The sequence below is a fragment of the Aegilops tauschii genome, chromosome 5 (assembly GCF_002575655.3).
Source record: "Aegilops tauschii subsp. strangulata cultivar AL8/78 chromosome 5, Aet v6.0, whole genome shotgun sequence".
NCBI classification, from domain to species: Eukaryota; Viridiplantae; Streptophyta; class Magnoliopsida; order Poales; family Poaceae; genus Aegilops; species Aegilops tauschii.
In genome coordinates, this window is record NC_053039.3 from 456,129,377 (window position 1) to 456,155,790 (window position 26,414).

Here is a 26,414-nt window from a genome sequence, read left to right on the forward strand (position 1 = left end):
CAGATTTATCGTCCTTGAATGAGTTGCTAGATCGCATCGCCGCCCGGGGGGTCTCACTGACTATGATCGGATCGGGCTTAAACCTGACTAGAGAGAAATTAAAACTCTGCCAATCACCCATCGGGTAGCGGTTGTGGAAGAGCAAGCTCACAATAACTCTTCTCCTACGCTGAGAACAAACTACGTTCGGATTCCCGAACCCGGAAAACCAGATACCCGTCCTTGAGAGGACACTTCCTGTCCTCCGAACACAAAATCGGACATAAAGCCTGAGAACTCACTGGACACTCTGGAGCCTGGGCTGGTAACCTTGAAAATTCTTCAAACTCCGGATTCCACAGTGGGCCAGGGTGCGAATTTAAGCCCGCCCACCCACCACAAGCAATATTCTCCAAGAAATTCCGGCCCTCCGGACATATGCGACCTAATGTATGTGCGGCAGCAGCCTTGGGAGACAGTCCATCACTTTTGGGCCAGATTCTTTTGGGAATCGTAGCATAATTTAAAATTTTCCTACGCTCACCAAGATGCATCTATGGAGTCTACTAGCAACGAGGGGAAAGGAGTGGATCTACATACCCTTGTAGATCGCGAGCGGAAGCGTTCCAATGAACGTGGATGACGGAGTCGTACTCGCCGTGATCCAAATCACCGATGACCGAGTGCCGAACGGACGGCACCTCCGCGTTCAACACACGTACGGTGCAGCGACGTCTCCTCTTTCTTAATCCAGCAAGGGGGAAGGAGAGGTTGATGGAGATCCAACAGCACGACGGCGTGGTGGTGGATGTAGCGGCTCTCCGGCAGGGCTTCGCAAGCTTCTGCGAGAGAGACAGAGGTGTTGCAGGGGAGGAGGGAGGCGCCCAAGGCTTAGATGTTGCTGCCCTCCCTTCCCCCCACTATATATAGGGCCAAGGGAGAGGGGGGGGCGCAGCCTTGCCCCTTCCTCCAAGGAAGGGTGCGGCCAGGGGGGAGTCCTTCCCCCCCAAGGCACCTCGGAGGTGCCTTCCCCCTTTAGGACTCTCCCTTTTTTCTTATCTCTTGCGCATGGGCCTCTTGGGGCTGGTGCCCTTGGCCCATATAGGCCAAGGCGCACCCCTTACAGCCCATGTGGCCCCCCGGGGCTGGTGGACCCCCTTGGTGGACCCCCGGACCCCTTTCGGCACTCCCGGTACAATACCGATAAAGTGCGAAACTTTTCCGGCGACCAAAATAAGACTTCCCATATATAAATCTTTACCTCCGGACCATTCCGGAACCTCTCGTGACGTCCGGGATCTCATCCGGGACTCCGAACAACTTTCGGATTTCCGCATACATATATCTCTACAACCCTAGCGTCACCGGACCTTAAGTGTGTAGACCCTACTGGTTCGGGAGACATGCAGACATGACCGAGACGCCTCTCCGGTCAATAACCAACAGCGGGATCTGGATACCCATGTTGGCTCCCACATGTTCCACGATGATATCATCGGATGAACCACGGTGTCGAGGATTCAATCAATCCGTATGCAATTCCCTTTGTCAATCGGTATGTTACTTGCCCGAGATTCGATCGTCGGTATCCCAATACCTTGTTCAATCTCGTTACCGGCAAGTCTCTTTACTCGTACCGCAATGCATGATCCCGTGACTAACGCCTTAGTCACATTGAGCTCATTATGATGATGCATTACCGAGTGGGCCCAGAGATACCTCTCCGTCACACGGAGTGACAAATCCCAGTCTCGATCCGTGCCAACCCAACAGACACTTTCGGAGATACCCGTAATGCACCTTTATAGTCACCCAGTTACGTTGTGACGTTTGGCACACCCAAAGCACTCCTACGGTATCTGGGAGTTGCACGATCTCATGGTCTAAGGAAAAGATACTTGACATTGGAAAAGCTCTAGCAAACGAAACTACACGATCTTTTATGCTATGCTTAAGTTGGGTCTTGTCCATCACATCATTCTCCTAATGATGTGATCCCATTATCAATGACATCCAATGTCCATAGTCAGGAAACCATGACTATCTGTTGATCAACGAGCTAGTCAACTAGAGGCTTACTAGGGACAGGTTGTGGTCTATGTATTCACACATGTATTACGATTTCCGGACAATACAATTATAGCATGAATAATAGACAATTACCATGAACAAAGAAATATAATAATAACCATTTATTATTGCCTCTAGGGCATATTTCCAACAGTCTCCCACTTGCACTAGAGTCAATAATCTAGTTCACATCACCATGTGATTAACACTCACTGGTCACATCACCATGTGACCAACATCTAAAGAGTTTACTAGAGTCAACGATCTAGTTCACATCACTATGTGATTATCACTCAATGTGTTCTGGTTTGGTCATGTTATGCTTGTGAGAGAGGTTATTAGTCAACGGGTCTGAACCTTTCAGAACCGTGTGCTTTACGAATATCTATGTCATCTTGTGGATGCTACCACGCGCTATTTGGAGCCATTTCAAATAATTGCTCTACTATACGAATCCGGTTTACTACTCAGAGTCATCCGGATTAGTGTCAAAGTTCGCATCGACGTAACCCTTTACGACGAACTCCTTTCCACCTCCATAATCAAGAAAATTCCTTAATCCACTAGGTACTAAGGATAAGTTCGACCGCTGTCATGAGATCCTTTCCCGGATCACCATTGTACCCTCTTGACCAACTCAAGGCACACTACATGTGCGGTACACAGCATAGCATACTATAGAGCCTATGTCTAAAGCATAGGGGACGACCTTCATCCTTTCTCTATCTTCCGCTGTGGTCAGGTCTTGAGTCTTACTCAATACTCACACCTTGTAACACAACCAAGAACTCCTTCTTTACTGATCTATTTTGAACTCTTTCAAAATCATGTCAAGGTGTGTTGTCTTTTGAAAGTATCATCAGGCGTCTTGATCTATCTCTATGGATATTGATGCCCAATATGTAAGCAGCTTTATCCAGGTCTTCCTTTGAAAAACTCCTTTCAAACAACCCTTTATGCTTTCCAGAAATTTTACATCATTTCGGATCAACAATATGTCATTCACATATACTTATCAGAAATGTTGTAGCGCTCCCACTCACTTTATTGTAAATACAAGTTTCTAAAAACTTTGTATAAACCCAAAAACTTTGATCACCCCATCAAAGCATATATTCTGACTCCGAGATGCTTGCTCTAATCCATGGAAGGATCGCTGGAGCTAGCATACCTTTTAGCATCCTTAGGATCGACAAAACCTTTCTGATTGTATCACATACAACCTTTCCTTACGAAAAACTGGTAAGGAAACTTGTTTTGACATCCATCTGCCAGATTTCATAAATGTAGCTAATGCTAACATGATTCCGACGGACCTAAGCATCGCTACGGATGAGAAAAACTCATCGTAGTCAACTCCTTGAACTTGTGAAAATACTCTTTGCCACAAGTCGAGCTTCATAGACGGTAACATTACCGTCCATGTCCGTCTTCTTCTTAAAGATCCATTTATCTCAATGGCTTGCCGATCATCGGGCAAGTTCACCAAAGTCCATGCTTTGTTCTGATACATGGATTCTATCTCGGATTTCATGGCCTCGAGCCATTCGTCGGAATATGGGCCCACCATTGCTTCTCCATAGCTCGTAGGTTCATTGTTGTCTAGCAACATGACTTCCAAGACAGGATCATGCATTACTCTGAAGTAGTGCGCATCCTCGTCGTCCTACGAGGTTTGGTAGTGACTTGATCCGAAGTTTCATGATCACTATCATAAGCTTCCACTTCAATTGGTGTAGGTGCCACAGGAACAACTTCCTGTGCCCTGCTACACACTAGTTGAAGCGACGGTTCAATAACCTTATCAAGTCTCCACCATCCTCCCACTCAATTCTTTCGAGAGAAACTTTTCCTCGAGAAAGGACTCGTTTCTAGAAGCAATTACTTTTGCTTCCAGATCTGAAATAGGAGGTATACCCAACTGATTTTGGGTATTCTATGAAGATGCATTTATCCGCTTTGGGTTCGAGCTTATCAGCCTGAAACTTTTTCACATAAAAATTGCAGCCCCAAACTTTTAAGAAATGACAACTTAGGTTTCTATAAACGGTGTCGTCTCAACAGAATTGCGTGGTGCCCCTTTTAAAGTGAATGTGGTTGTCTCTAATGCCTAACCCATAAACGATAGTGGTAATTTGATAAGAAACATCATGGTATGCACCATATCCAATAGGGTGCAGTTATGATGTTCGGACACACCATTACACCATGGTATTCCAGGCGGTATTAATTGTGAAACACTTTCCACAATGTCTCAATTGTGTGCCAAACTCGTATCTCAGATACTCATCTCTATGATCATATCATAGACATTTTATCCTCTTGTCACGACGATCTTCAACTTCACTCTGAAATTACTTGAACCTTTCAATAATTCAGACTAGTGTTTCATCAAGTAAATACATTTAGCATCTACTCAAATCATCTGTGAAGTAAGAACATAAGATATCCACTGCATGCCTCAGCACTCATTGGACTGCGTACATCAAAAATGTATTACTTCCAATAAGTTGCTCTCTTGTTCCATCTCAATGAAACGAGGACTTTCAGTCATTTTGCCCATGTGGTATGATCTGCATGTCTCAAGTGATTCATAATCAAGTGAGTCCAAACGATCCATCTGTATGGAGTTTCTTCATGCATATATACCAATAGACATGGTTCGCATGTCTCAATCTTTTCAAAAATGAGTGAGTCCAAAGATCCACCTACATGGAGCTTCTTCATGCGTTCTACACCAATATGACTCAAGTGGCAGTGCCACAAGTATGTGGTACTATCATTACTATCTTATATCTTTTTGGCATGAACATGTGTATCATTACGATCGAGATTCATTTTAGGTGCAAGACCATTGAAGGTATTATTCAAATAAACAGAGTAACCATTATTCTCCTTAAATGAATAACCGTTTTGCGATAAACATAATCCAATCATGTTCAACGCAAACACCAAATCTCGATAGTAGAGGGAGCATGCGATGCTTGATCACATCAACCTTGGAAACACTTCCAACGCACATCGTCATCTCACCTTTAGCTAGTCTCCGTTTATTCCGCAGCTTTTATTTCGAGTTACTAACACTTAGCAACCGAACCAGTATCTAATACCCTGGTGCTGCTAGGAGTACTAGGAAAGTACACATTCATATAACGTACATCCAATATACTTTTGTCGACCTTGCCTGCCTTCTCATCTACCAAGTATCCAGGGTAGTACTGCTTCAGTGACCGTTCCTCTTATTACAGAAGCACTTAGTCTCGGGTTTGGGTTCAACCTTGGGATTCTTCACTAGAGCAGCAAACGATTTGTTGTTTCATGAAGTACCCCTTTTGCCCTTGCCCTTCTTAAACTAGTGGTTTTACTAACCATCAACAATTGATGCTCCTTCTTGATTTCTACTCTCGCGGTGTCAAGCATCGCGAATAGCTCAAGGATCATAATAATTATCCTTGATATCTTATAGTTCATCGCAAAGCTCTACTAGCTTGGTGGCAGTGACTATGGAGAACTATCACTATCTCATCTGGGAGATTAACTCCCACTCGATTCAAGCGATTGTGGCACTCAGGCAATCTGAGCACACGCTCAACGATTGAGCCTTTCTCCCTTAGTTTGCAGGCTTAAGAAACTTGTCAGAGGTCTCATACCTCTTGACGTGGGCACTAGTCTGAAATCCCAATTTCAGTCTTCGGAACATCTCACATGTTCTGCGATGTTTCAAAAACGTCTTTGGTGCCACAATTCTAAACCGCACTGAACTATCACGTAGTCATCAAAACGTGTATGTCAGATGTTTTGTAACATCTACAGACGACGCTGAGGTTCAGCACACCGAGCGGTGCATTAAGGACATAAGCCTTCTGTGCAGCAATGAGGACAATCCTCAGTTTACGGACCCAGTCCGCATAATTGCTACTACCAACTTTCAACTAAATTTTCTCTAGGAACATATCTTAACCAGTAGAACTAAAGCGCAAGCTATGACATAATTTGCAAATACCTATTTGACTATGTTCATGATAATGAAGTTCATCTGATTATGAACTCCCACTCAGATAGACATCCCTCTAGTTATCTAAGTGTAACATGATCCGAGTTTAACTAGGCCGTGTCCGATCATCACGTGAGACGGACTAGTCAAGCTCGGTGAACATCTCCATGTTGATCGTATCTTCTATACGACTCATGCTCGACCTTTCGGTCCTCCGTGTTCTGAGGCCATGTCTGTACATGCTAGGCTCGTCAAGTCAACCTAAGTGTATTGCGTGTGTTCCGAGGCCATGTCTGTACATGCTAGGCTCGTCAACACCTGTTGTATTCGAACGTAAGAATCTATCACACCCGATCATCACGTGGTGCTTCGAAACGACGAACCTTCGCAACGGTGCACAGTTAGGGTGAACACTTTCTTGAAATTATTATAAGGGATCATCCTACTTGCTACCGTCGTTCTAAGCAAATAAGATGCAAAAACATGATAAACATCACATGCAATCAAATAGTGACATGATATGGCCAATATCATTATGCTCCTTTGATCTCCATCTTCGGGGCACCATGATCATCTTTGTCACCGGCATGACACCATGATCTCCATCATCATGATCTCCATCATTGTGTCTTCATGAAGTCGTCACGCCAATGATTACTTCTACTTCTATGGCTAACGCGTTTAGCAACAAAGTAAAGTAATTTACATGGCGTTATTCAATGACACGCAGGTCATACAAAATAATAAAGACAACTCCTATGGCTCCTGCCGGTTGTCATACTCATCGACATGCAAGTCGTGATTCCTATTACAAGAATATGATCAATCTCATACATCACATATATCATTCATCACATCTTCTGGCCATATCACATCACATAGCACTTGCTGCAAAAACAAGTTAGACGTCCTCTAATTGTTGTTGCAAGTTTTTACGTGGTTTGTAGGTTTCTAGCAAGAACGTTTCTTACCTACGTATGACCACAACAAGATTTGCCAATTTCTATTTACCCTTCATAAGGACCCTTTTCATCGAATCTGTTCCGACTAAAGTAGGAGAGACAGACACCCGCTAGCCACCTTATGCATCTAGTGCATGTCAGTCGGTGGAACCTGTCTCACGTAAGAGTACGTGTAAGGTAGGTCCGGGCCGCTTCATCCTACAATGCCGCCGAAACAAGAAAAGACTAGTAGCGGCAAGAAGAATTGGCAAACTCAACGCCCACAACTACTTTGTGTTCTACTCGTGCATAGTAACTACGCATAGACCTGGCTCATGATGCCACTGTTGGGAATCGTAGCATAATTTAAAATTTTCCTACGCTCACCAAGATGCATCTATGGAGTCTACTAGCAATGAGGGGAAAGGAGTGGATCTACATACCCTTGTAGATCGCGAGCGGATGCGTTCCAATGAACGTGGATGACGGAGTCGTACTCGCCGTGATCCAAATCACCGATGACCGAGTGCCGAACGGACGGCACCTCCGCGTTCAACACACGTACGGTGTAGCGACGTCTCCTCTTTCTTGATCCAGCAAGGGGGAAGGAGAGGTTGATGGAGATCCAACAGCACGACGGCGTGGTGGTGGATGTAGCGGCTCTCCGGCAGGGCTTCGCAAGCTTCTGCGAGAGAGACAGAGGTGTTGCAGGGGAGGAGGGAGGCGCCCAAGGCTTAGATGTTGCTGCCCTCCCTTCCCCCCACTATATATAGGGCCAAGGGAGAGAGGGGGGGCGCAGCCTTGCCCCTTCCTCCAAGGAAGGGTGCGGCCAGGGGGGAGTCCTTCCCCCCCAAGGCACCTCGGAGGTGCCTTCCCCCCTTTAGCACTCTCCCTTTTTTCTTATCTCTTGCGCATGGGCCTCTTGGGGCTGGTGCCCTTGGCCCATATAGGCCAAGGCGCACCCCTTACAGCCCATGTGGCCCCTCGGGGCTGGTGGACCCCCGGACCCCTTTCGGCACTCCCGGTACAATACCGATAAAGTGCGAAACTTTTCCGGCGACCAAAATAAGACTTCCCATATATAAATCTTTACCTCCGGACCATTCCGAAACCTCTCGTGACGTCCGGGATCTCATCCGGGACTCCGACCAACTTTCGGGTTTCCGCATACATATATCTCTACAACCCTAGCGTCACCGGACCTTAAGTGTGTAGACCCTACGGGTTCGGGAGACATGCAGACATGACCGAGACGCCTCTCCGGTCAATAACCAACAGCGGGATCTGGATACCCATGTTGGCTCCCACATGTTCCACGATGATATCATCGGATGAACCACGGTGTCGAGGATTCAATCAATCCGTATGCAATTCCCTTTGTCAATCGGTATGTTACTTGCCCGAGATTCGATCGTCGGTATCCCAATACCTTGTTCAATCTCGTTACCGGCAAGTCTCTTTACTCGTACCGCAATGCATGATCCCGTGACTAACGCCTTAGTCACATTGAGCTCATTATGATGATGCATTACCGAGTGGGCCCAGAGATACCTCTCCGTCACACGGAGTGACAAATCCCAGTCTCGATCCGTGCCAACCCAACAGACACTTTCGGAGATACCCGTAATGCACCTTTATAGTCACCCAGTTACGTTGTGACGTTTGGCATACCCAAAGCACTCCTACGGTATCCGGGAGTTGCACGATCTCATGGTCTAAGGAAAAGATACTTGACATTGGAAAAGCTCTAGCAAACGAAACTACACGATCTTTTATGCTATGCTTAAGTTGGGTCTTGTCCATCACATCATTCTCCTAATGATGTGATCCCGTTATCAATGACATCCAATGTCCATAGTCAGGAAACCATGACTATCTGTTGATCAACGAGCTAGTCAACTAGAGGCTTACTAGGGACAGGTTGTGGTCTATGTATTCACACATGTATTACGATTTCCGGACAATACAATTATAGCATGAATAATAGACAATTACCATGAACAAAGAAATATAATAATAACCATTTATTATTGCCTCTAGGGCATATTTCCAACAGATTCCTCCTTGTTAAAAACAAGATAAAAGACTGTTGTGACGATGACACAATTTCAGTATTTCGCAACAACTATACGGGCGAGGGAATCCTTAATGCCCTCAATCACCGTCGCGTACTGCACTTTATAGATTTGGCACACATAGTACAGAAGTACTGCGCATTGGAAAGCGCCTGGAAAAATCAGACAGCCCGCTAGGAACCGCAGGCCTTTAAGCCATCTCCCGGGCGGGTAAAAAGGATGCACCCTTGCGGGGTACCTGATCATCATCCCGTGGACAAGAAAACCAAGCCCTTTACGGGACATAGAACTGTCTTCGAGGAATGGCTCGATGGGCCCTGTCAAATACACATGACACCGAATACCGAACCAATACACAGCCTACAGGCATGTTGGATACTCCGGCAGGTGGCCAAGAGCGGCGAGGGTATTCTCACCAACAATACCCCAGAGAAGTACTCTTCGGAGGACGACGATTTCAAACTATTCATAGTCTTCGAGACCTTCTCATCAAATAATCGGCGCAAAAGGGCGCTCCGCGACCTCGCCGAAGTCTGCCAAATAGCAGCAATAAACCCTTGGAACGATACGGCAATTACTTTCAATGCCGATAACGAACCAAGGTCCCGCTCAGTCCGGGCACCAGCCCCTTTGGTCCTAAACCCAATCGTGGACGGCTTTCGGCTCACTAAAGTGTTAATGGACGGTGGAAGCGGGCGGAACCTCATTTACAAGGACACGCTCAATAAATGCAAATGGACAGGAGTCGCATTGAGCAGAGCAATACATCCTTTAGGGGAATCACCCCCAGCAGGGAAGCAAGATGCTCGGGGAAAATTAAACTGGATGTGGTATTCGGCACACCAGAAAACTATAGGTCCAAAGAGATAATCTTCCAGGTGGCTCCTTTCAACACCAGATATCATGCCCTGTTAGGGCGAGATGCTTTCACACGCTTTGAACCTATACCTCATTACGGGTATATTAAGCTCAAGATGCCCGGTCCCAATGGAGTTATCACTATCTCCAGTGATCCGGACACAGCACTCTGTGCCGAAAATAAAACCGCATCCCTGGCCCTTGAGGCATTGTCCGAAGCCCTAGCGGCCGAGGAACTCACCGCTCTGCGTTCCACAGTGGATAGGGATGACATAATTCTTGATAAAAGGCCTAAATCCACCTCTTTCAAGCCAGCTGACGAAATACTCAAATTTCAAGTCCACCCGACGGATCCTAAGAAGACAGCTTCTATTGGGGCACAACTGGACCCGACGGTTGACGCCGCATTACGTGCGTTCTTGCACAAGAACTGGGACATCTTCGCCTGGCACCCCTCGGATATGCCAGGAATCCCACGCGCGCTGGCCGAACATAGTCTCAATATACTGAAGGGATACAAGCCGGTCAAGCAAATGCTCCGACGATTTTCCGAACACAAGCGACAGGCTATGGGGGAGGAGCTAGCCAAGCTACTCGAAGCTGGGTTTATCAGAGAGATCAAACATCCGGACTGGCTAGCAAACCTGGTCATGGTACCAAAGAAGGATAAATCCTAGCGCCTGTGTGTCAATTTCAAAGAGCTTAACAAGGCCTGCCCTAAGGACCCATTCCCACTACCTCGCACCGACCAGATTATTGATGCAACCGCGGGACACGATTCACTGTGTTTCCTCGACGCATACTCCGGATACCATCAAATTAAGATGAAGGAATCCGACCAAGCCGCAACGGCATTCATCATCCCATATGGACCTTTCTGCTTCATCACTATGCCTTTTGGGCTCAAGAATGCCGGTGCCACTTACCAACGCATGATTCAAACATGCCTGGAAAAGTAAATCAGCTAGACTGTGGAGGCATATGTAGACGACATAGTCATCAAAACCAAGCATGTTGAATCATTGGTGGACGACTTATGCCTTACATTCGACAACCTCCGAACATATGACATAAGGCTCAATCCGGAAAAGTGCGTTTTTGGCGTTCCCGCCGGCATACTGCTCGGGTTTCTTGTCTCCAATAGGGGAATTGAAGCAAACCCAGCCAAAATCCGGGCCCTGTCACAATTGGCAACACCAACTGACCTCAAGCAGGTCCAAAAACTAGTCGGGTGCGTGGCAGCTTTGAGCTGTTTTATCTCCATACTAGGAGAAAAGGCATTGCCATTGTATCGCCTGCTCCGACGCACTGGCCGCTTTGTGTGGACGGACGCTGCAATAGCCGGACTGGAGGAAATAAAAACTTTGCTAGCAAGCAAGCCCATCCTGGCCGCACCAAACATTGGCTAACCAATGTTGCTCTACATATCGGCAACTCACCAGGTGGTGAGTGCGGTGCTCGTCGTCGAACGAGAAGAGGAAGGGCATAAATTCCCAACCCAAAAACCAGTATACTACATATCGATGGTCCTTACACCATGCAAATCCCGATACCCGCATTATCAGAAGATAGCATATGCGGTCTTTATGGCATCCCGCAAGCTGTGGCACTACTTTCTAGAGTGCTCGATCACGGTGGCTTCAGAAGTACCACTCAACGATATTATAAACAACCGGGACGCCACCGGCCGGATTGTCAAATGGGCTATTGAGCTCTTACCATTTGAAATAACGTACAAACCATGCCGAGCAATTAAATCTCAGGTGCTGGCTGACTTCGTCACCGAATGGACAGAGGCCGAACTCCCTAAAGAGTACGGCACGTATTCCAATTGGGTGATGCACTTTGATGGCTCTAAAATGCTAGCCGGACTTGGGGCTGGTGTCGTCTTGACATCCCCCACAGGAGACACAGTTCGTTATGTGCTCCAAATATTGTATAAAGACTCTAACAATGCAGCCAAAGATGAGGCCCTATTGCATGGTCTGCGGATGGCCGTCTCCATGGGCATACAATGCCTTGAGGTGCGCGGGGATTCAAACCTCACAATATCCCAAATAAACGGAGAATTCAACGCAAAAGATCCGAAGATGGCGGCTTACCGCAACGCCGTACTCAAAATATTAGCTCGGTTTGAGGGGCTCGAGTTTCATCACGTGGCTCGAGAGAGTAATCAGGCCGCGGACATCCTTGATCGCATGGGAGCTAAACGCAACCCAGTCTCACCTAACACCTTTGTGGAAAGGCTCTTCAAGCCATCCGTGGTGTGGCAGGACGCGAGCAGCAACACTGGTCCGGAGTCGATCATACCCCCCCCCCCGATTCCAAACACAGTTCCGATATCATCGGAGGCTCGGGCACCGAAATAACACCATCGGCCCATGAAATAATGGCTACAATTGCCCCGTGGGCCGAGCCTTTCCTTTCCTACCTTACTAGGAGCAAACTCCCTGACGATCAGACTGAGGCCCGTCGCATCGTTCGACGCTCAAAGGCCTACAAATTTCACGAAGGAGAACTGTACAAGAAAAGTACTATCGGAGTCCTTCAAAGATGTATCTCCGAAGAAGAGGGACGGCAGCTCTTGGCTGAAATACACGCTGGTCTTGGTGGCCATCATGTCGCAGCTCGCACCCTTGTAAGTAAGGCCTTCCGCATGGGTTTCTTTTCGCCCATGGCCCGGGCAGATGCACAGGACCTCGTACAGCGCTGCGTTGGATGCCAGCTTTTCGCTAATCAAAGCCATATGCCGCCCACTGCCCTATGAACAATTCCCATCACTTGGCCCTTTGCGGTCTGGGGGCTCGATATGGTCGGACCTCTTAAAGGGGGAAGCCATAAGAAGAAATACTTATTGGTTATGATCGATAAGTTCACTAAGTGGATAGAAGCCAAGACAGTTAAAACAACTGAAGCCGGACCGGTGATAGACTTCATATCTGGTGTCGTACACCGTTACGGTGTCCCACACAGTATTATTACTGACAACGGCTCTAACTTTACAGCCGGCGAGGTGAAAACTTGGTGCTCTAATTTGGGCATCAAGCTCGATTACGCCTCCGTATATCACCCTCAGACAAACGGTCAGGTCGAACAGGCTAACGGCATGATAATGAGCGGCATCAAACCCAGACTAGTGCAATCTCTGCAAGAATCAGGCATACACTGGGTCGAGGAACTCGATTCCGTACTCTAGGGGCTATGGACCACGCCCAATCGCATGACCGGATATACACCTTTTTTTCATGGTGTATGGTGCGGAGGCGGTCTTTCCTTGCGACATTATTCACGACTCACCTCGAGTGCGTATGTACGAAGAGAGAGAAGCCGAGATCGATCGGCAGGACAACTTGGATGGCTTGGAGGAGGAGCGCGATGTCGCGAAGGCCCGTTCCGCATTCTACCAACAGCAGGCTCGGTGATATCAGAGCAGAGAAGTACGGGCAAAGACTTACAATGTCGGTGAACTCGTTCTACGCCTACTTGAGAAGAAAAAGGACAAGCTCAAGCCCAAATGGGAGGGTCCCTTCATTATAGATGAAGTTCTCACTAGAGGAGCCTATCGCCTTTCCAATGCTTCGGATAATCGCTTGGAGCCAAACCCATGGAACGCTGCAAGACTCCGAAGATTCTACGCCTAAAGTCCGCACATATACCCTTTTCCTCGTTCCTTCTTTTCTCCCTTTCACTGTTTTCTTTTTTATCGTTTCTATACGACTTTTAGCTCGTGTTCGGATAAACGCACTCAAGGTGAATACATCCTTAAATGTACATACCCCACAGTACCTGGGGGCTTCTTTTCACAAGAAGCTTATTATTATTTTTCGAGCATCAAGCTCACCCTACATATGTGTCGTCTACTCACATATGTCTTTTCTTCGCCATTATATGCACCTTTATGACTTAAGTTTTTGCCAAGCTGGGTTGCCTGGCTCCTGTGCTTATGTCCTACGTTCCCGCTTGTTCGGCTAGGGCATAAAGGGAGCACCTCTGCGATTGTTACAACCAGGTTATCCGGACGTGTACCTCAGACGGTTGAAGCCGAAAGCTAGCATTCTTAAGGGAATGATTGGTCGGTGAGCAAAGACGAACTGCCCTCGTTGCAAAACAAAACCCCAGACTATAACGCGTACTGTGATTTTTTAGCATCACAGCTTCGGTATGCACAAAAACCGCATACTGGCCTAGGGAAAGGAACCCTTAACGGAACTATTCTCTCTGGAAGATGTTTCTTACAATCAAATGTAATATAACATAACACCTCGAATACAACTTGTCTATTCAAGCAACTATGACCGGACTGCCTGGTTTCCGAACATACTTTGGTGTTTACCTATGGTATAGTATTCAGAAACACTCCAAACCTAGGGTTTTCGGAGGTCGAAGCAGAAAGTCTGCCATGACAATCGTTTTACAAATTCGGCTGGAGAAAAGTTTGTCGATAAAAATACATTGCTATTTGCACTCAAAAACTTCTTCTTCCTCTAGACCCTCTAACAGGTTGTCTAGTTTACAATCTTGTTGTGAAAACTTGGCGGCCACCTTTACTTGGTTGTACACCAGGCTGACCGGAATTTCTTGCCCATCGGATCCTCTAGGTCTGACACGCGCCATATGATTTGGATCAAGTTCGGTGTACCGTGTTTTTACCATGGCCCAGGCTTCCCGAGCACCTTCTCGGCATGCTGATATCTTCCATAGCCCAAAACGGCGCCGAGCTCCCTTGAATAAATTCACGAGTTCCTCCATACTTCCTGGAGGAGAGTCGGCTGGCCATAAAGCCTTAGCAATGTTTCTCATTGCCTTCCGCGCTTGCTCATACACCTTGGACACCTCTTGTAGCAGGTCGCCTTAAAATCCGGAGACCTCTAATTCGGGCCGTCCAGTCAACACACCTACAGAAATAAACTTGTTAGGATTCGCATCAGCGAACTGTGCGACAGTGAGTTAAAAGGCATACTAAATATGCCGCCTCTCAGCTTTCTGTTCTCCTTTAGGACGTCTGCCAGTTGGGCTCGCACGTCTTTCAGTTCTTCACCGAGCTTGGTGTTGGCATCCTGCAGCTTGTTCTTCTTGTCCCTGGTCCGTGTCAGTACACGTTGACCGGCGGCCTCTTGCCTTTCGGCATGTTCTTTATCCGCCTGCGTGGCCTTTAATTTCTCTTCCAGCTGATCCGACGATCCTGCCACCGTAAAATACAATAGTGTTTATTCGCATAAACATTACTGGCACATGATTATATTTTCCAAACAGAAGGGGATAGTACCAGTCGGTGCCTCCTTGGATTTCTCTAGTTTGGCGGTAACGGCAGTCAGCTGGGTCCGACACTGTTCTAGCTCCCGGAATAGCATGTTGTTCTTATCCATGAGTACCTGATTATACATCGATCCTTAAAATCAGTTGCTTCAACTGTTTTTAAGTCTCGGGGGCTACTGGTATATGAATATTAAATCTACACAAAATGATCTTACCCGCATATCCTTTGAAAGCTGGTAAGTGGCTCCAGCAAGCCCATCCCGAGCAGCTCGGATATATGCATCTGCCGTGCTGAAGGCATTGAATGCCTCTTCAGTAAAGTTAGGATCGTGCATAGCTGCCCTTCGGCGCCGATGGGTCATTGCACTCTCCACTTCGGAGTTGGTGGCGGATACATTATCTGAATCGTCGGAGAGAGGACAATCCGGCATTGCACCCGTGTCAGCTCTAGCCGTAGAGGTAGGGTCCGGGGTCGGACTGGTGGACACATGTCCGGCAAGGTCTCTGGATACAGTCCGGCGGATGCTCTTCCTGAAATACGGCACAGCAGAAAACGTCACAGTTCGGTATGTTTGCCACAGGGCGTATTGAAAACCGTACCTTTTTGATGAAGGTAGGGGCTTGGAGGAATCGTCGTCCGCCTTTCGTTTCGAAGGCCCGCCTTGTGTCGGCGTCCCCTTCTTAAGGGACGATCCTGACGCGGCGTGACAAGACGAGCGCCGTCCCTTTGAAGCACGAGACAGTGCAGTGGGTGAGGCGCGATGGGAAAACTCTTTTGGAGGAGATGCTCCTTGGGCACTTACATGGGAAGAAGGGAGAAGGCCGGGGTAATCGGCTACAATGGCCACTTCTGTGCTGTCGTAGCTCGCCTGGTAGAAGACCCCCTCCTTGAGCTCTACGAATATATCTGGATCCTCCTCAAATTCGGGATCTAGGTCCCGAATATGGTCCTCCGACAGCGGAGCAGGGCTATAGATCCCTGCAGTGGCCTTCGTCCATTCCTGTTAAAAATGGTCGGGTTAAGTTCAACTAGTTACGACTCAGGAAGAGGATTGAGTGAGGCTCTGGATTAAAAAGAAAGCTTACCCAGCTAGGGGGGTTGTACATGGAAAAGCCATCTCGGCACTTGAGGCTAGTGAATTCTTCTTTCTCCCCTTTATAAAGATCAGCCAACATGGCGGCCAGGGCGGCGAAGTTGTCCGGACCCTTGCGCCCGTAGCGAGATGTATCGTCTTCCCCGTTATAGTTCCACATGGGGAGTCCTCTGGATTGGACTGGCTGAACACCTCGCGTTATGGAAATCGCTATTACCTCAATTATGGATAGTCCGAATTAGGCGAGTATTTTTATCTTGTCCATTAACATCTTAACCTCCGCACTATCTACCTCCTCGAGGCTCCGGGGGCACCAGCTGTGGCGCTTCTTTAACGGAGCATTGGAAAACTCAGGAAGGCCTCGTCGGATCGGGTCCAAGAGAACGACGTCTTCAATATAAAACCACTCCGAGGGCCACTCTTCGGACGCCTTCTTCGGAGTGCCGGATAGGTATCCTGTCTCGGCTATGCGCCATACTTTGGCGTCGCCCACCTCGAATATGGATCCCTTTTGGGAGCAAGGGACGAGACAGAAAAGCTTCCTCCATAGCTCAAAATGGGCCTCGCAGCCTAGGAACAGCTCGCAGAGAGCGACGAAGCCCGCGATGTGCAGAATGGAGCCTGGCGTGAGATTGCGCAGTTGGAGGCCATAGTACTCCAGAAGACCTCGGAGGAAAGGATGGATTCGAAATCCAACGCCCCTTAAGAGGAAAGAAACGAAGCACACTCGCTCCCCTTCTGAGGGATTTGGGAAATTTTCTGCCAGGGCTTCGCCAATAAAAGAAGTTAATCCCGCCCGAACAGGGACTAGATCCGCAGGGGGGAGATAGCCCTGCACCTGGAGCTTGGTCAGCTGGGCATGGGATACAGAGCAGCTCTCCCAATTGCATTTTTGAGGGCCGTGGGGGCGAGAGGAAGAACTAGGGGCGCTGGCCATGATTGCGTGGTTTCTTGAGGCAAGATCAAAGGATTTTCGCCTGGTATGGAATGGCATCTGAGATCTAATCTCCTTAAATAGACACCTTCCGTACGCTGTCGAGGGGTTATCTGTAAAAGCACTTGGACCCTTCGTATCCGTTTGCCACATGGAAGCTGAGGCGGCGGAAGCACAGAAGCCAAAGGGTATGACATTTAATGTAAAACCGAGCTGTTCGAAGAATTCACCTTACCAAGACCGAAGATGTAAGGGCCGAATATAGCCCTTCGGTTTAGATGCTTTGAAGTATTCGGTGGAGGAACCCGCCTTGCAATGCCGAAGACGATTTGTGTGCCGGACACGTCGTCATTGAAGACTGGTTCGGGGGCTACTGAGGGGGTCCAGGATTACGGGGTCCTCGGGCGTCCGGGCTATATGACATGGGCCAGACTGATGGGCCGTAAAGATACAAGACGGAAGACTTTCCCCCGTGTCCGGATGAGACTCTCCTTAGCGTGGAAGGCAAGCTTGGCGTGCGGATATGAAGATTCCTTTCTCTGTAAACCGACTCTGTACAACCCTAGCCCCCTCCCGGTGTTTATATAAACCGGAGGGTTTAGTCCGTAGAGGCAATCATAATCATACAGGCTAGACATCTAGGGTTTAGCCATTACGATCTCGAGGTAGATCAACTCTTGTAACCCCTATACTCATCAAAGTCAATCAAGCAGGAAGTAGGGTATTACCTCCATCGAGAGGGCCCGAACCTGGGTAAACATTGTGTCCCCTGTCTCCTGTTACCCTCGATTCTTAGACGCACAGTTCGGGACCCCCTACCCGAGATCTGCCGGTGACACCGACACACGTTTCTGCAGTTTTTGTGATATTGATTTTGGTTTTGTGCTTCTGTTACTGCAGGCTCATGTCCAGATGGAGGACTTGGCTTGAGCACGATCCAATACTACACTACGATATAACATATTGTGAGGAAATCTTGTTATCACCTGGTGTAGGTACATCCGAGTAAGATTTTCCTTTTGTTGCTTCAACGCCAACCAATCTTCTGCCTGTAGAGTTGTTTTTGCAAAAAAAAAATTGTGGTGTGATTGTCGATAATAGAAGAGAGTTATGTCATTTGTGATTTGGATTGCGAGAGGTAAAGTTGCATTATTTTACTTGTTATGTTTCCATCAATTTACAAAATATAGTATCACTGTTAGTGATCATGCCATTATTTGGCATTCACCATGCTCCTGCCATACCGGGGGAAGAAACGTATACTTGCAGTATTCCTCTCATCAAGAATTGACTATTGATCAGAGCTGTCATGGACAGGATTTTGATCGGGTACACATTGATCTAGCTGCAATTTGGGTTCTATGTTGTATTATAGCCTTTTTATAGCAAGTCACCATCTTTGTATTCTGTGATCTCTATATGCAAACTTATTGCCATGTTTTCATCCCTTCTGATTAGATTGTGGGTTGCTTTTCTCTAATATAACATTGTGGGATCTTGCTTCACTGCAGCAACCCAATGATCCAAATAAAAAAAATGAACAGTTAGGTTTTGAAAAATATTATATATGCACAGTGTGATGAACTACTGGTGCAAGAGAAAAATATCATCGCTAACGTTTCTTCATCAATTAATACCCTAATAAGTTATAAATTTCAGAATTTGGTTTATCTAGATCTGTCGTTAGCCGTTTAACTTGACGTGCTTTTAAAAAACATCAGTTTCTACTTAAGCTGTTGGACCTTGGAAATTTGTGTGCTTGTTTGAATCATTTAGTAGAAGTGATAGATGCTCGAGTGTCAGACTTGAGTACCTAACAGTGCACATGACCATAATACTATTAGCAGCACCTTGCCAATACGTTGATGATACTGACTTTGAACATGGTACCCCATCATCATATTGAAGTATGCTGGTGGTTGGGTAGCGAGCACCTTTTATGATAGAAGTTTGGCGTGCGTTTTTGTCGACTGTTGAAGAAGAGAGGATTGTACTCCTTCCATCTGAAAATACTTGTCAGAATGGATTAAAATGAATGTATCTAGCACTAAAATACGTCTAAATACATCCATTTCTTTGATAAGTATTTCCGAACGAAGAGAGTACTTGATAGGCGCGGATAGTCATCAAGCAAGATAGATGCGCACATGAATGCTCGGGAGAGCCACAAGTGCTTGTAATAAGGCTATGTCGTTAGCTCTCGACTTGAATGTGCCGACAATCCAGGTGGCTTCTGACTGTTCTGTGGTGGTGAAATACTGTCGCTCCATGCAGGTATGCAACCATACTTCCCGAGATATACATCGCCGGGCCACTTTTTCGGGGATCGATTTCAAGCATGAAAAAAGGCGGCATAACATCAGTTAGCTAAGGCTTGTCTACCCTGGCCGCAGGGCGTCATTTGTGTCTAAATTATGTACCTGAATTTACTTGTATCCCACAAACCATTGTGGAATGAATAGATCAGCCCTGTTTCTCTGAGAGGAACTCTTTTTCCTTTGACGAATAATGAATCAATTTTTGTGGCATTGTAGAAAAATCACTGCAACATTTTAGTGGTTCAATCATTTGTTAAGACCAAACAGACAATGATATCTTTATTAATACACCCACCCACCCACACACGCCAAGTTTTAGTATGAGAAAACCAACAATGACACTCGCTAGACGAAGTTACATCGAGCGATCCCGCCATGGAGCCAGCCAACCACCACGCATTACTACTAGCCAACGCTAGTTGTTAACTCTCGAGCATACCTTCCTGATCTCTGCGCCTTGGTCGCCTCTGGTCTTGATCCCGATTTTTCCCATATTCTCCATGGCTCTCTCGAACTTCCTCTCCCACGCCCCTGCCCTGTTCGCGTTTTCAGTCACCTGCGTCATCGTTTCCGTCGAGTTGAGCACGGCGTCCGAGGTGAAGAGCACTTTCCTGTCGATCACGTTCCGGTAGTACTGCTTGTCCAGGACATCGGGGGTCACTTGGTCTTGGTTCACGTTGGTGTTGTCGTTGCCGTTGCACTGGGCCCTGAGCTTGGCGGCAAATGCCGGGTCCATCTCAGAGAAGCGGCTGGAGAAAAACAAGCAGCGGGCGCGGCCGATGGTGTGCGCGCCTGAGAGTGTGACCATCTCGTCAGAGGTGAGCCCCTTGGCCGCGAAACTCGCCTGGAGCTCCGTGACGTTGGAGAAGGGCCCGGGCAGCTGGTCGGTCTCGTTGGCGAAGGACTCGCGCCCGTCGTAGCGGCCGCCCGGCATCGGGACGTTGATCCTGTGGTTGCTGAGGAAGTAGGACGCGTCGCGGGCGGCGAAGGCGACGATGTCGGCGCATGAGACTCTGCTGGGGCAGGCGGCCTCGATCGCCGCCTTGGCCGCGTCGATCACCTCGAACCCTCGTAGGCTGTTCTTGTTGGGAGGGCCTTCCCGCTCCGTGTCGCTGTTCTTGGAGTTGGTCGTGGTGAGGAGGACGGAAGCATCGCACCCCTGAATGTAATGAACATGTTGATCCTCTTAAATGACAATGCAGTTAAAGTACACCTAATATAAGAAGAGATATCGAGGAGCTGTGTGTGCGTACCCGAACGAAGCAGTCGTGGAAAAAGAGACGGATGAGGCCCGCACCAATGCCAGGGTTGGCGGCCACGGCGTCCCTCACGGCACCCCTCACGATCCCTTCCGCCCTGGGGCAGTAAGACGTCGACCTCCTGTTGTCGTAGTAGCCGTAGCTGAGTCCTGACCCCGTGGGAGAAGCCCCCCGCTGCCGGCGGTTCACCCTGGGGCCGCGAGGACAGAGCCGCGGGTTGAAGGTGGGTAACCTCATCCAACCGTTGAAGCAAATGCTTGCGCCCTCGCACGCCGCCGGCCCGGCCAGGAAAGCGGCCAAGACGATGATCGCTGCGAGCTTGGTCACCATCTTCTCTTCGCACCGGTCAGTAGATAGATGGTCGTGTAACGTCGTGTGTTGTTTGCTCCGCCTGGGTTACGGGTGGCATATTTATAGGTCGTCGGGACGAAGGCAGTAGCTAGGCAACAAGGTATGGGCACAGCCGCGCTTCGTGGGCGGTGCACGTTGCGATGGACCCGAGTTTCCACCGGACAGCTCAAGGGGCTGACCGGGGGCGTTGGATGCATCAAGTTGCACTGTGTCTCAGTGATTGCGCGTCGGCCTCGCGGTGCCGGTGTGCGTGGGGACACGCTGGGTTAACGTTGAAAGCTGCATGGGTCGAACAGTGGCTCCGCCTTGCTGTCCTCGCCGGATTTGTTCATTTAGTGGAAAATGTCCACAACGTCAACAACCACTCCATGCAGGCACATTTGCATTAACAGCTGCAGCAGCTGCTAGCTACTAACCGGTTGCATTAACTCGAGCAGGTTTCGTTGACACGTTCACATGCATGCGTGCATGCATGCATACGAGTGCTTTTACTACTACACCTCCGTTCTTCAAACTGCCCCAACGACAAATATTTAGGATCGGAGGCAGCAGTTTTTTTTATCTCTGCGAATATGATGGGGGATGTTCTTGCATTGCTAGAGAGTATGTGAGTGTGCTGCGTGTGACTGTGTGTGTGGTGACCACTGGTGTGCCTGCTATGCGTCATTCTCAATCGCTAAGGGCATCTTCAATGGTTATAAGATAGTTGTTGGTAAACTTTGCCACATAAGATTTTTGATGATGTGTCATACAATAAATGAAGAAAGAGAAGAATGTTGTATGTACATGAACCAACACCCCTTGCACAAGCTCCAATGTAGAATGAGAGAACACCTTATTTATTACTATTGGGCAAACTAGATATAACCCATTGGAGTTGTTGTATGTTAGGCTAGTCATAGTGGGGAGTAACTTAGGGGGTGTTTGGTTCCAGGGACTTTTTTGTGTTGGGACTAAGTGGGTGTTTGGTTCCAAGGACTTTTTTGTGTTGGGACTAGAAAAAGTCCCTAGCAAACCAAACAGGGTGGGACTTTTTTGGGACTTTTTGCTAAAAGTCCTTAGAAGCACCTCCTTGAGAGTCTTTTTCAAAAAGTCTTAGGGACTAGAAAAAGTCCTAGGACTAGAGAACCAAACATCACTTAAAAAAAGTCCCTAAAAGTACCTAGCAAACCAAACAGGGAGGGACTTTTTTGACACTTTTTGCTAAAAGTCCTTAGAAGCACCTCCTCGAGGGACGCGGAGTTTCTGCACCCGAGCTCAAATGAGCTCGGGTGAACAGTAAAATCAAAACTAAATCAAAAAAATTCAAAAAAATCCAATTTTTTTGGGAGAAACATTGACAAAAGTTCTAAGTGCTTGCAAAAATTCGTCATGAAATCACATTCCTAGAAGGCATGGCAAAAAAAACAAAAACAGTACTCTGAAAAAGCTACTTTCAAAAGCATTTTGAAGCACTGAATTTGTTTTTTTTGCCACGCCTTACAGGAATGTGATTTCATGATGAATTTTTACAGGCACTTAGAACTTTTGTCAATGTTTCACTAAAAAAATTGGAATTTTTTTGAATTTTTTTTCGATTTTACTGTTCACCGAGCTCAAATGAGCTCGGGTGAACAGTAAAATCAAAACTAAATAAAAAAAATCAAAAAAATCCAATTTTTTGGGAGAAACATTGACAAAAGTTCTAAGTGCTTGCAAAAATTCGTCATGAAATCACATTCCTAGAAGGCATGGCAAAAAAAAAACAATACTCTGAAAAAGCTACTTTCAAAAGCATTTTGAAGCACTGAATTTGTTTTTTTGCCACGCCTTACAGGAATGTGATTTCATGATGAATTTTTACAGGCACTTAGAACTTTTGTCAATGTTTCACTCAAAAAAATTTGGAATTTTTTTGAATTTTTTTCGATTTTTTTTTCGATTTTACTGTTCACCGAGCTCAAATGAGCTCGGGAGCAGAAAGGCACTTTCGCTCCTTGAGAGTCTTTTTCAGAAAGTCCTAGGGACTAAAAAAGTCCTAGGACTAGAGAACCAAACACCACCTTAGACTAGTGTCATGCATATGACACTAGTCTTTGTTATTACCTTCATAGTGCAAAGTAACATACAAGTAGTATCATAGATGATAGCATTTATTACATTATAGACTCATTTTGCTTTGAGTTGCTTTATGTTACAGTAACATATTATGTTACTCCAAACACTTCTCTCCTCATTAACTCTATGCCACATAAGCAAACTTGTCTTGAAATGCGCTATGTTACTTGCTAAGTTACTCCCACTATGACCAGTCTTAAGGTGTTGGTTGATGACATGACATTTTCCCAACAAGCTAACATACAAACTGTTGGAGATGCCCTAAGACTAGCCACAATGGATAGTAACATAGACTAGTAACATGCCCATGTTACTAGTCTATGTTACTATCTCTATAGTGGGAAGTAACATATGTGTGGTAACATTCAGCACTTCATTCATTGGCCTATAGAGACATCTTGCCTTGATATGTGTGATGTTACTCATACTAGTAGTAACTAGCTATGTTATCATTTTTATCTCTTTCTTCATTTATTGCATGCCACATCATCTATTTAACCTAGATATGTGTGATGTTACCACCTATGTTACTTTCACTGTGAGTAGTCTAAAGAAAAATTAGCACTCTAATAGAAATTAGGAAACAAACATCGACTCCCGTTTTGACGAGAAACACGCCCCTTCCACCAAAAATGGCTAGCCTGAAAGTGAACTGTTTGTGAACCGAGTGAACACATATTAAACATAGATTGGCGGCCAGACATCCTTCTATTGACGAAGGAGAGAACATGTTGAAATTGTGTCGAATATTGTGTACAAGGTAGGTTACAGTTGGACTCTGAGTATTATTGTGTTTAGATAGGATATATAGTTGTGTCCTACTAGGTAGCGAGGGTAGACACACGATGTAACCTATGCTAACAAAATAACACAAGCGCGCAAGGGGGAGCCGGCGGCGTATGCCGGTGAAAGAATGACTGGTGTTGCGGTATCTCGGGGAGGAGCGCCCGTAGTCATTGCCCCGGGTAGTAGGCGAGTGCGCCGAACCTCGTTGACAAATCCCGGTGTCATCATTGTGCTGTGATTGCTTATTTCTCGGTGTATCGATTGCGTATCTCGGTATCAGGGTTAGGTTAGGAGGTGATTGTTTGGTTGATCCAGAGGAGACGAAGATACCGCAGAAAGATCAGGCGTCGATGATGCAGTCGGAATGGAGCGGCAATGCGATCGCGTGGAGCAACGTCGAATTGGATTCGGAGCCGGCGAGATCGAACGTGATCTGCAGGCTGCAGCTGCACGGCAACATCGTGGGCCAAGGTACGGTCCAGTATGGCGGCTGGAGGCGGGCCAGCAGAGCCCAGCGAGGGTGCGCGTACGTGTTGTTGCTGGGGCGAGGCGGCAGCACGTTCGACGGTTCTCTCGGTGCAATCAGAAACAGCAAGTCACGAGATTTGTTGGAGACCAACGGTGTGTTTGGTTCACGGGATAGCCACCCAGGGACAAGGATAGCCTTTCTTTACTGGATAGCAATTGTTTGGTTTGTGGACGAGTTAGGATGAGATAGGATAAGGATAGCCATATGCTTTGAATATACCTCTCTAATCCGGCTACGAGGGCACGTGAAAATGTTGCGGACATGCCCATCCATCCGAGCGCGAACGAAACATTTTCTCCCACTGAAGCGCTAAACTTCCCCAAAAAACAGTGCATGGGCGTCGCGCATGCGTGTACGTGGTGTGAGTAAGCTGCACGTGCGTGCCGCGTGCGTGTACATGGTGTGAGTGAGCTGCGTGCATGGACCCTATGGCGTGGTGTACGCTGTATGCGGGCGGCCGCTGCTGTGTACATGGGCGGTCGATGTTGTACCGCCTGCGCATGTACACGTTGTGCGCGACCCGCAGATGTTGTACTTTGTGTACGCGGAGGTGTGCGTGGTGTACATGCTGTGTGTGGTGTGCGTGCGTGAGCTGCGTGGTGCTGGTAGTTGCATATGCCCCAATTAATGGAAGAGATAAAATGAGAAAAGAGTATTTTGATGATAAAGTATGAAAAATGGCTATCCCAATCATGATTCAGCCTTCAAACCAAACAAAACATGGGATAACATCACCCTGTAACCAAACAGAAATTGTGTCGAATATTGTGTACAAGGTAGGTTACAGTTGGACTCTGAGTAGTATTGTGTTTAGATAGGATATGGAGTCGTGTCCTAGTAGGACACTTGTATCCTATGCCTCTTATATATAGCGAGGGTAGACACACGATGTAACCTATGCCAACATAATAACACAGGCACGCAAAGGGAAGCCGGCGGCGTGTGCCAACGCCCGAGTGTGGCCGGTGTTGCGGTATCTTGGGGAGGAGCGCCCGTAGTCATTACCCCGGGGAGTAGGCGAGTTCGCCGAACCTTGTTAACAAATCCCGGTGTCGTCATTGTGCTGTGATTGCTTGTTTTTCAGTGGATCGATTGCGCACCTCGGATTAATTCTAATAGAACGTGTGCTAGCGAACGAGGGGAGAGGCGGCTAGGTCAGGGGAGAACGGGGGCTAGCGAGAGCAGAGCGAGGGTTGTTCGAAAAACCCTCCCTCGAATTTGAGAAAAAGTTCACCGGGTTCTGAAAAAAGTTCATCGAATTTGAAAAAAGTCCATCAGATTTGAAAAATAGTTCATTGATTTTGAAAAAAGTCATAGAATTGAAAAAAATGTGGATTTAATAAAAGTTCATGATTTTTAAGAAAAAGTAAAAAGAGAATTCCAGAAGAAAAACCAGCCAAAACAAAAGCGAGAAAAACTAAAACAGGAAAATCATAGTCTTGTTTACCTCATTGAAAAAGTGAAAGGACCCCGGAGATATCTCGCATCAAACTCCAAAACACAACACGCCAGCAGCCGCCTCCTTCTCCTCCAAGAAAGAAAATTGGGGTTCATGTCTCTCGCCGACGCCAGCACAGGTCCGCCTCGTCTCCGGTGGCCCTAGGGCCATGGAGGCGCGGTGGATCCTGGCAAGTGCCGGTGGGAGGGCTCCATTTTTAGTCTTTTTTTTTAATCTTGTTAGGGTTTGTGTCCTGCTCAGGAAGGCGAGATGGCGGCGGCTCCCTAAAGATTGAATAAAGGTCTCCCCGCCTAGCCCCCGTTCCGGCGGTGCATCTAGATCGTTGGTGGGCGTGTGGAGGTGTGTCTCCGACAAATCTATCTTTGGTGGATTTGCTCGGATCTCGTCGTTGTTCGTCTACGTTCGTGTGTCTTC

The 26,414-nt window shown here is 47.2% G+C and overlaps 1 protein-coding gene across 1 annotated transcript; it reads right to left on the reverse strand.

Annotated features, from left to right (window-relative positions):
- Positions 1 to 19,768: 19,768 nt before the first annotated feature.
- Positions 19,769 to 21,170, reverse strand: LOC109774606 (peroxidase 2). Its single transcript, XM_020333354.4, has 2 exons — positions 20,773 to 21,170; positions 19,769 to 20,678 (listed from the first exon to the last, which is right to left on the reverse strand). The coding sequence occupies exons 1-2, from the start codon at positions 21,106 to 21,108 to the stop codon at positions 19,935 to 19,937; spliced, it is 1,080 nt and encodes a 359-aa protein (XP_020188943.1). The 5' UTR covers positions 21,109 to 21,170; the 3' UTR covers positions 19,769 to 19,934.
- Between the last annotated feature and the right edge of the window lie 5,244 nt (positions 21,171 to 26,414).